This window comes from Cherax quadricarinatus, chromosome 30 (genome assembly GCF_038502225.1).
Source record: "Cherax quadricarinatus isolate ZL_2023a chromosome 30, ASM3850222v1, whole genome shotgun sequence".
Taxonomy (NCBI): domain Eukaryota; kingdom Metazoa; phylum Arthropoda; class Malacostraca; order Decapoda; family Parastacidae; genus Cherax; species Cherax quadricarinatus.
In genome coordinates, this window is record NC_091321.1 from 35,029,708 (window position 1) to 35,041,647 (window position 11,940).

The following is an 11,940-nucleotide window of genomic DNA, read 5'->3' on the forward strand; positions in this document are numbered from 1 at the left end:
AATGCCACTAGGACCAGCTTGAGAGTCACTGGACCTCTGTCGCACAACATATCTGTCCATAGAGCTCTGTACCTCCCGTTCCTTTTAAGATTTGTCTAAAATGGGCCATAACATGGTAATTGTAATAGTCACCAGCACAGCTTGCAATAGCTGTGTTAGGGTCATTTTCATCCATAAAGGTTTGCAGTTCAACCCACTTTGCACACATTTCCTTAATCTTTGACGTAGGCACAATGGATTATACAACTGGCATAGGCGTCTCAGGGTTAGCCCCAAACCCTTCAATATCTTTCTTAATTTCCATACTAATTCTCACCCTTTTTATCACAGGGTTGGCTCTAGAAGCTTTCTTGGGGCCCATGGTGACTTATTTTGCAGGTGCAGTCACTAAAAATGCTGTGATAATATGAAATGTTCCGATTGCATGTTTGGATGCGACCGCGGTGGCTGGCTTGTAAACACTGGCACCCACGGGACAAGTGAGGCGCGCTCAGGCCACACGTGGACGCGTCTTGAACGGAACGAATCACGTTGGTCGAGTTTTTTATTGCTAGTCGAGGCAAAATTTTTGTGTTGAAATGTATCGCTAGGCGGATTTAATGTTACGCGATGCGTTCGTTGGGAGAGGGTCCACTGTATTTTGAACTTTGCATTAAATTGGCCAAATTGCCAAATTCCGATCACTTTATTATGGCCGATTGGCTGGGTGGGTGGTTGGCTGATTGACTTCGGCTGTCTATCTGTCTTATAGGTACACATAAATAATTATTATACATAGTGTAAACTATCTAGGATAACCCAAAAATCCAGATTAAGTGCTGTAGTGTGCTTGTAGATATAAGGCATAATAAGCATGACTAGCAAATAATACACATTTTCACTTGTTCAGGATTCAGACATGATTCTGCATTGTGTGTAATACCTGTTGGTTCATGAGCAGCTCTCTGAGACAGAGACAAGCAGAGAGAGACAGGAAGACAGACACAAACAGGCAGACAGAAAAACAAATAAGCAGATAGAGCTAGACACAGATACAGATACACAGACACAGACAGACATGTTTGCATAACAGTGCAAACAAATATTCATGGTCTGGGTGGACGTTTTGCCATCCAGTGGCTGGCTGGATGGCGAAGCGTCTACGATAGAGATGCCCGGGTGTTGCACATGTGTCTTAATTTCATCTTGTCGGTATTATATACCATTCTTGTACTACTACTACTACCACCACCACCTCTTCCTGCCTATATATAGCCGTCCTGCTCCACTTCTGGTTAGGGTGACGTTGTAAATGGTCCAAGTCGAACCGAAACGTCATCATAAGCTTCTCTCTTTTATGTGCGGGTTATTTGTGTATCATTCCAGTCACGGTATTGTGCCTTTTTTTGTTATTCATGGTTCCCTGGAGCAGTGCTTGATGATCAGGTGTCACTCCAATGCTGACAATGCAGCAGTGGAGTAACACTCGTCTTACACCGTGCTTCAAGGAGTTTCATATATACTCCACCATGTCTAAAACATTGCTGAGGCCTATAAATACTTTGCATATATTTCTAGACAATAGTATGTGACCAAGGCATGTGAATATGTTCACCTGTCAGTGTGTTTGTGACTATTTGATTACTATTTCAGTACCTAATATTAGTGTCAGAACAGACATTGCCTATGAAATCACAAGAACTACTACAAATTGTAATTATAAGAACAAAAATTATATAAATTAAAATAAAAAAGGTATATTGGCAACACTTCTGTAAGCAGCAGGACTCCATGTTGCCTTCAGGTAAGCATCCAGCGCCAACTTAGCCACCTTATATCTCGGTAAGTACGTGACTAAAAAATTTTTTTTTTCTTATTACACAGAAAATTGCCCTCTTTAATTTAAAAAAAAAATCAAAACATTTAGACTGCTGGCAGTGAAAATGTAGATCTATGTTTGGACAGTTTAAAGGCTAAGTAGAGTTGCTGGTACAGTGTATAATGAAAGAAAACAGAATTTTGTATGGTATGTATTTTCACAGCACTTTGCCAGTATTTTGTGATTCATACACTAAAGTGCTTATATCTCATTTGATGGCAGTGAAAGGCTCTTGATCCAGGGAATTGCATTACCCTTCACTTTTATCACACCTGATTGTCTCCCCATTGAGTTTAGCACTTCCCCATAAATATTAAAAAAAAATTCCATTGAAATTATTTTTTGACAAGTATGACATATTGTGGGGACCTTATTTTTACAAATAATTGATGTTGAGTACAGGTCCGCCATCACAAATCCGGCAATCAGTTATTCGGTTCCTTCAGTTATTCAGCAATAATTTTGGCTACCATAATTTAAAATTTCAAGGGTCGCCACACCAACCTGTTGGTACTGTTTGGCGATGCTACTTGCTACACAAGTCATTTTAATTTCTTTTTCTCCATTTGTTATAACCTGCTTACTTTTAGCCCTAGCCATGGGTCCAGTGAATAAAAAAATGCTTCTCGTTGTGTAAAGCACCTACACAGTACATTGTCCATTAACCCTTTGACTGTTTTCGACGTATAAATACGTCTTACGAGCTAATGTTTCTGACGTATATATACTCAATAATTCTAGCGGCTTCAAATCAAGCGGGAGAAAGCTGGTAGGCCCACATGTGAGAGAATGGGTCAGTGTGGTCAGTGTGCACCACATAAAAAAAATCCTGCAGCACACATTGCATAATGAGAAAAAAAAACTGACCGTTTTTTTTGGAATAAAACGCCGACTTTGAGGTGTATTTTCGTATAGTATTTATCGTTGTATTTGTGTTTTCATGGTCTTAGGTGATAAAATGGAAAACATATTACAGAAATAGAGATGATTTTCATTACTTTGACGATGAAAACGACCTTGAAACTGAACTCAAATTAGCAGAAATGTTCGATTTTTACCAATGTTCAGGAGTAAACAAATCACACCACACGTCCAATACACGTCAACTGGGGAGTCTAATATTCTTTCACTAGTGCACTGATATTATTTATACCATTTTTACAATAATGCAGTAGTCTGCATAACAGTAAATTTTGTATTTTTTGTATGAATAAAAAATCAAAATAGAAAGCAATAATAATACAAGAGGGGCCTAAAGATGTGACTAATGAACAGAGGATATGCTATTTTAGTGCCAAGAATGTCTACCTTGTTTATTCTGGACCCTATTTTGAAATTGGCATCTTTTTTAATTTGTGTGAAATTGGCCAAATTGCCAATTTCTGACCACTATATTGGGTAGTTCAAATTGGTAAATGGGTGGTTTCTTGTACTCAGCTGATAGATAAAATGGAGTTCTAAAGAAATAGCTATGAGTTTGGTCAACTGGAACAACGAAATTGGCTGAAAACAGGGCTCAAAGTCGGCGAAATTGACGATACACATATGTCGCCAATTCCGCTAACTTTGTGGGAGCGTAATTCCGTGAGTTTTCGACCAAATTTCGAACTTTTGGTGTCATTACCATCGGGAAAAGATTCTCTATCATTTCATAAGAAAAAATAATTTTTTTTTTTTTGGAATATTTGGCGACATAGAATGACAGTTTCAGAAAGGGGCCTGAAACAGTCAAAGGGTTAAAGATAAGGTGGCTTTGAAGCTACTGTCGGTTGCCATGAGCTCAATCTCGTGATGCAGGAAAATGTGCTTTATTATATGCTAATATCAACACTACAGCTTATTACCTGTCAACAATTGATATAATATGACATAATAAACAATATAAATGACATAAAACATGTTAAATACTCCAGAATGAATAATATTTTGCATAATACCGAGCAGTTCGACGGAGGTATGAAGAGGATATGGTATACAAATACCATTCTCCTATCCCTGTCTTGGGGGCTTATATTAGAGAAAACAGAGTATAGCACAGGGCTAACTGTGATATACACTCATACTGTACCATAAACCTGAGACAAAAAGTTATTTTCTCTATATAGATTATCACACACAGCAGCATGTGTGTATAGAACCTAGGATAACCCAAAAAAGTCAGACAGTGTGGCTTATTTCTAGTACCTGGCTTGGGTTAGCCATATATGTTTTTTGGTAAATGCTCGATTCCCAGCCAGGGTAGAAACATTGGGCGTGTTTCTTTACACCTGTCGTCTGTGTTCACCCATCAGTAAATGGGTACCTGGGTGTTAATTGACTGATGTGGGTGTTATCCTGGGATACTGACCTAATTTGCTTGAAATACTCTGCCTAACAAGCAGCTTTCTATATAGCAGTATGCCACTGATGTCAGCTAGGCCTGTATACCTTGTACATGCACGTGTAGTTAATAAAATTATTATTTTTTTTATTTATTAACACACTGGCCGATTCCCACCAAGGCAGGGTGGCCCGAAAAAGAAAAACTTTCACCATCATTCACTCCATCACTGTCTTGCGAGAAGGGTGCTTTACACTACAGTTTTTAAACTGCAACATTAACACCCCTCCATCAGAGTGCAGGCACTGTATTTCCCATCTCCAGGACTCAAGTCCAGCCTGCCGGTTTCTCTGAATCCCTTCATAAATGTTACTTTGCTCACGCTCCAACAGCAGGTTAAGTATTAAAAACCATTTGTCTCCATTCACTCCTATCAAACACGCTAATGCATGCCTGCTGGAAGTCCAAGCCCCTAGCACACGAAACCTCCTTTACCCCCTCCCTCCAACCTTTCCTAGGCCGACCCCTACCCCGCCTTCCTTCCACTACAGACTGATACACTCTTGAAGTCATTCTGTTTCACTCCATTCTCTCTACATGTCCGAACCACCTCAATAACCCTTCCTCAGCCCTCTGGACAACAGTTTTGGCAATCCCGCACCTCCTCCTAACTTCCAAACTACGAATTCTCTGCATTATATTCATACCACACATTGCCCTCAGACATGACATCTCCACTGCCTCCAGCCTTCTCCTCGCTGCAACATTCATCACCCATGCTTCACACCCATACAGGAGTGTTGGTAAAACTATACTCTCATACATTCCCTTCTTTGCTTCCAAGGACAAAGTTCTTTGTCTCCACAGACTCCTAAGTGCACCACTCATCCTTTTCCCCTCATCAATTCTATGATTCACCTCATCATTCATAGACCCATCTGCTGACACGTCCACTCCCAATATCTGAATATATTCACCTCCTCCATACTCTCTCCCTCCAATCTGATTTCCAATCTTTCATCACCTAATCTTTCTTATCCTCATAACCTTACTCTTTCCTGTATTCACTTTCAATTTTCTTCTTTTACACACCCTACCAAATTCATCCACCAACCTCTGCAACTTCTCTTCAGAATCTCCCAAGAGCACAGTGTCATCAGCAAAGAGCAACTGTGACAACTCCCACTTTGTGTGATTCCTTTATCTTTTAACTCCACACCTCTTGCCAAGACCCTCGCATTTACTTCTCTTACAACCCCATCTATAAATATGTTATTTATATTATTATTATTATTATTATTATTATTATTTCTCAGTTGTTTGTTGGATTATCTTATTGAAGCTTGGGCAATGTATGATGGAAAGATTCTTCTTAATGTATACCAAAAATGAAAGAAATCAAACCATAAATAGTGGAGTTCACTTCTCGGCTATTAGCGGCCGCTTAGCAGTATATTTTTGTATGGTTTATATGGTTATATTCTTGTTTTTTCGGTCTCATTTGATAGAATGAAAGATATATTACAGAAATAGATATGATTTTGATTGCTTTTATGATAAAAAGTACCTTGAAATTGTGTTCACAGTAGCGAAAATGTTCTATTCTTTAGCAAAGCTCAAGAGTAAACAAATGACATCACCGTCCAATACCTGTCTGCCTGCCAGTCCAAATTCCAATATGGAGTCAAGAATGGGTTGACATTATTTATACAATTATTACAATAATGCAGCAGTCTGCATAACAGTAAATCTATTTTTTTTTGTGAATAAAAATTCCAAATGGAAAACAAGAGTAATATAAGAGGGGCCTGTAGCCATGACTAATGAACAGAGAAAATGTCATTTTAGTGCCAGGAATGTCTGCATTGTTTATTCTGGACCCTGTATTGAAATTGGCATCTGTTGAAATTTGTGTGAAAAATTGCAAAATTGCCAATTTAAATGGGTGGTTTCTTGTACTCAGTCGACAGATTAGAAGTAAGTAAATAAGTAAGTTTATTCAGGTATACTTAAATACAGTTACATAGATTATCATGCATAACAGCGTATGTATAGAGAACCTAGGATAGCCCAAAAGAGTCAGACAAAGTGACTGATTTCCAGTACCTGGCTGGGGCTTGCCATATATGATTTTTGGTAAATATTTTTTTTTTCAGTTTGTTGGGCTGTCTTATTGGAACTTGGGCAATGTATGATGGAAAGATGCTTCTTAACATACAACAAAAATAAAAAAAGAAGGAAGATAAATAAGGGAGTTCACTTCTCGGCCATTAGCCGCCTCTTTGCGGTATATTTTCACATGGTTTTTATGGTTGTATTCTCGTGTTTTTGGTCTCATTTGATAGAATGGAAGATATATTACAGAAATAGACATGATTTTGATTGCTTTCATGACGAAAAGTACCTTGAAATTGGGCTCAAAGTAGCGGAAATGTTTGATTTTTGCCGATGTTCAATGAACTTTGTGGCAGTCAGGTTAGTTAATTTTATTAAGTGTATTCTAACCTAACCACTCTGTAATCCGGCAAACTCAGTAATCTGGCACACTACAGGTCCCAATGATGCCAGATTTGTGATGGAGGACCTGTAATTTGTTTTATGTTGTTTTACACACAGTTGAAGGATATGGTAACCATCTGCCGGCAGATAAGTCAGGGTTCTTCACCAGACATGTCACTGCTTCTTAGTTTCTCAGGTGAGTTCAAACCTCTCTGGCTAGTGTTCTCTGGCTAATGCTCTCTAGCTAGTGTTCTCTGGCTAGTGTTCTCTGGCTAGTGTTCTCTGGCTAGTGTTCTCTGGCTAGTGTTCTCTGGCTAGTGTTCTCTGGCTAATGCTCTCTGGCCATTGCTCTCTGGCTAGTGCTCTCTGGCTAGTGCTCTCTGGCTAGTGCTCTCTGGCTAGTGCTCTCTGGCCAGTGCTCTCTGGCCAGTGCTCTCTTCTCTCTATTTTTCTTTCATAGCTTTGCATTCTTCTCTTTTTTTGCTCTTTCATTTTTACCTCCCACACTTTCTCCTTCTTTCTCTCTCCCTTATTTTGCTTTCTTTTTCCCTCCCTTGCCTTTGTAAATCTTTCATATCAATGGTGGTGAAATTCTTCTTTATTTTACAAGTCTTTTATTTTTCTCTCTCTTTACATTAATTTTTTTTAACTTGTGTTTAGTAATGTTTGGCATTTTATTTTTTTATTAATTTAATACATATTTTCTAGTGCCACGAAATGTACCGGATGCTATTACCATAGTTAAAATTGCTAGTTGAAGGTTAAAAATATCAGTTGCAATGAGTTATGGGAGGATTGAGATGATAAAAAGTTATAACATCATTAACTACTGGTACATCAGTGTTATCTGTAACCTGTTTTAAGAAAAGATATGCTTATGTATACAAGTGTCTCACAGACTAAAGATGAAATTGCATAAGCATGATGCAAGCATGATGCAAGCTGCCACCAACACTTTCAAAAACTGTTCCTTGGAATGTAGGTTAGAAAGAGACGACCTAATTTATGTACATGTACGAGAAATTCTGGAGTGATTATTCCTTCCTGAAGTATTCCATGCTATTCAGCCATCAGAACCACCTAATTATGTGCCCAGAAATTGGTAATTTGGCCAGTTTTACACTTCATCAAATAACTTGAAAAAAAAATTCCCCAAATAATGTAGGCATTATATCCACTACAAGCAATGTTCCCAGTGTTTATTAATAATGACCCCCCCCTACCCCAGTACTCTCCTATATAACAGTGTTTATTAATAATGAACCCCCCCCTACCCCAGTACTCTCCTATATAACAGTGTTTATTAATAATGACCCCCCCTACCCCAGTACTCTCCTATATAACAGTGTTTATTAATAATGAACCCCCCCTACCCCAGTACTCTCCTATATAACACTTGCCCTTCATTTTGAATTCTTTCTTACAAGAAAATCCATATTCCAGTTTCTGCTAATAAATTTTAACCAATAATACTTGGCAGTGCTCTCCTAACTATTGATACCAGTGCATACAAACTCAAGAAAAAACAAAAGAAGGTAGGAAGAGGGGGTTAGGATGTGTATTTTTCAAAGCATCTCTTGTAAAATTATCTATAGACTAATGTTTGATTATCTTCAATATATAGTACAGTATATTGTTTTATTTTTTTATTTTTTTAGATTTCTTGGATGATGATGAAGTGGAAACTTTGAGTAATGCAAATTTAACAGCAAGACTGAAGGAAGTAGAGAGCTTAATAAAAGAGCTGGAAGATGTGAGAGAATATTTGCAGGAACAGTATGCTCACCACTTAGCTAAAAATATCACTTGTGTACCAATGTAAAATTAAACATATAAAGCCATGTTGTCATGTTAGTAAGTAGCATCTTTATGGCTAACAAACAGTACACTCACATATATTGTCAAATTTTTCTGCTGTTTGTCTATATACTTTATGATTTATCTTAAGACTTAACAATATTAATATGTTTCTTAAAGTACTGGAGGTGGCAGATGTATGTAAACTGATGTATAGAAAGTTTTTACATTTAGTCATACAGTTTATACCCATAAGGCACCACTAAGTCAAAATGTACACTCTGACTACAGTACAGATTCTTGGTATCTTTATATCAGATGTGGTGTTAATATTAGATTATAATCCTTTCTGTAAAAGTTGACCTCAGTTGGTACTAGTGTCTCAGGTGCTTTTGTAACCTGAAAAAGTAAATGGTCAAGATTATTTATGTGCAGTTTAGTATTTACTGTTTTCTGAAAGTAAATGATAAAGCAAGAGAGAGGCCTTGATTGATCAGGTTGCCTAAGACGTATTTAACCATCCTTCAGCATACCAGTCTCAAACCAGCAATAAACACTAGGCTACATATTTCACTTAGTGAACATTGATTATGGGTGTAAAGAGGTTAAGCTACCTTATTCCAAGTAAATATTACAACTTGCCTGTAACTGATTTATTCTGAACAGGTTTTAAGCTGTGCTTCACTTTATAATGTTTTTTACTGTTCAGAAATTTATCATTCTTGTACAAATTAAAGATTATTGCTTTCTTTTCAAATGACAGCCCAAATCTAATACAGTAAGGCCTTGCTTTACGGCGTTTCGCCTTACGGCGTTCCGCTAATACGGCGATGTCAAATCATGACCAAAATTTGCTATACGGCAAGCAGTCTTTCAAATGCGGCGCCCCCCCACCCGGTTTGTTTACATTTTCCGTGACCTCGTCTATTATGTCAGGAAACTTTCCAAAATTTCAAGTGTTTTAAAGTTACTGCATATTTTATATGTACTCTGATAATTATACTTAAAGTGTACCTGTACCTAAATATACTTACACACTGTGCTGGTGTGCAGGTACACATTAAAATCGCTAAGTCTCTCTCTACTCATGACGCCAATACTACGTAATAATAATCACTCTTGGGCACACTAAATGTCTTACTTTACATCAATATAGGCATTTTCATTAATCCATCTATGATATTTTCCTCAAAATTATATATGAAACCCATTACATAGCATATAAACTTGATACATACACTCACAGAATAAAAATTGATGTAAATATAAGATTTGTTTACAAAGCAGCTGTGTAGGTAGTGTCGGAAGAATTATGTTTTCTCTAGTCAAACTGGGGTATACCTGTAGAAAAATATTCTTTTCGTATGCCTTTACTCTATATATAGCAATTCATGACCCTTGAGGGTTTAGTGCTTTTTATAAATAATAATAATATTATTAATAATAATAATTTTTTTTTTTCTCAACAAGTCGGCCGTCTCCCACCGAGGCAGGGTGACCCAAAAAAAAAAAAAAGAAAGAAAATCCCCAAAAAGAAAATACTTTCATCATCATTCAACACTTTCACCACACTCACACATTATCACTGTTTTTGCAGAGGTGCTCAGAATACAACAGTTTAGAAGCATACACATATAAAGATACACAACATATCCCTCCATTATTATTATTATTATTATTATTATTATTATTATTATTATTATCATCTTCATTCACTCTAAAAATAGTGTGTTGCTGTTTGTTTATTCTGAACAAACTTGTACAACTTGTACACAATGTAAGAGTATTTGTATTGTGAGGTAATTATTATTATAATAAAAAATATTGAGGTAAAAGTTTTACAAACTTACAAACGTACATGAATGAACTAAAAGTAGACACATATTAATACGCATTTATTTCGGCTGACCAAGTGATCGTCCACTACCTGTTAAGTTTGTGTTCTTACATTGTCTCAACTCTGTATCTCGTTCTCTCTCTCGTTTACTCTTTCGTTAACTAGTTGGCTCTCATTGATGATGGCGTCTAAGGTTAGCTGTGATAAAAAGAGAAGCCGTAAGCCTCTTGCTTTAAGTGCCAAGTTAGAGGATGATGGTGTGCCATTCTGATTTTATTCAATAAACACCCTGCCAATCACCTCTCACACATGAAATTAATATTTTAAGGTAAGTAATAAGTGCACTCTGTGTGTACTTTACCTTTTATTGTGTTTTTAATGCCTATTTCTATTGCTAACTTAATATAAGTTAGTGTAAACTTGTTGTCTGGCATTTATTGCATATTTTATATGTGCTCTGATAATACTTGTGGAGCTGTGTGGAGCCGGGTGGAGGGACAACATTACGTTTTCTCTGCTCAGCCATCAGAGAAAGCGTGTATGAATCTGCGTTTGGCCCAGCCACTCCCTCACTCCGCTTTTGTTTACAATATTTGGCATGAATTATTCATTACTTCTACCTTCGTTTATGATGGCATCTAAAGGTAGTTGTTAGAAATGATTAAATTCAGTGAACAAGTTATGTCGATGTTACTAATATGGCTCTGGCCCACAGTGTAGGTAGCCGGTAGGTGTAGCCCAGGCGGGCTACACCTACCGGCTACCTACACTGACTTTCTACAAATAAATACTACTCACCTCTCTTCCTATATTAAGACTACATATATTTTAAGGTAAATAATGAGTGTACTGTATGTGTATTTTACCTCTCTGGGATGTTTTAAATATCGTATATTAAGTATGAGACGGGGAGCCAGGGCTACCTACACCTGGGCTACCTACACCTGGGCTACCTACACCTGACTTCCTACAAATAAGTACTACTCACCTCTCTCCCTACATTAAGATTACAAATACTTTAAGATAAGTAATGAATTTACTGTGAATGTATTTTACTTTGTGTGTTTTTAATGCCTGGTTCTATTACTAACTTAATATAATTTAGTGTAAACTTGTTGCCTGGCATTTATATGCATTTATAAATGGAAAAAAATGGCGTTCTACCTTCCGGCGATGTTTGCTTTCCGGCGACAGCCTGGAACCTAACCCACCGTATAAGTGGGGCCCTACTGTATATTAAATATATTAGATTTAACTGATGTCACTGAAGTTTGAAAGAATATGGAAAAGGCCATAATGGCCAGCTTAATAAAAGGTTACACTGTACGTGCAGGTATTGGCCAGTATAGTGTAACCCATTGAAGTTTAGTGCATTTTTTGTGAATAAAAAAATATATATATAATTATCTTATTCAGACCAAACCAAATATAGTTTTGCGGCGTTTTGCCTTATCGCATTCCGCTAATATATGGTGATTTCAAATTTTGACCAAACCTTGCTATACGGCAAGCAGTCTTTCAGTTATGGTGTGCCCCACCTAGTTTGTTTACATTCTCCGTGAGCACATCTCTTACGTCTGGAAATTTTCCAAAATTTCAAGTGTTTTAAAGTTAGTGTATTTTATATAA

General features: G+C 37.1%; 1 protein-coding gene across 4 annotated transcripts in view; it reads left to right on the forward strand.

The window, feature by feature from the left end:
• The window catches only part of LOC128692776 (centrosomal protein of 85 kDa), a 93,706-nt gene extending 84,755 nt beyond the window's left edge, over nt 1–8,951 (forward strand). For all 4 annotated transcript variants that reach the window (XM_070090092.1, XM_070090093.1, XM_070090094.1 and 1 more), the window contains 2 exons: nt 6,795–6,873; nt 8,336–8,951. In XM_070090092.1, coding sequence (XP_069946193.1) covers nt 6,795–6,873; nt 8,336–8,499 — 243 coding nt within the window. In that variant the 3' untranslated portion in view covers nt 8,500–8,951. The remainder of the gene's footprint in view (nt 1–6,794; nt 6,874–8,335) is intronic.
• Nucleotides 8,952–11,940: the final 2,989 nt, after the last annotated feature.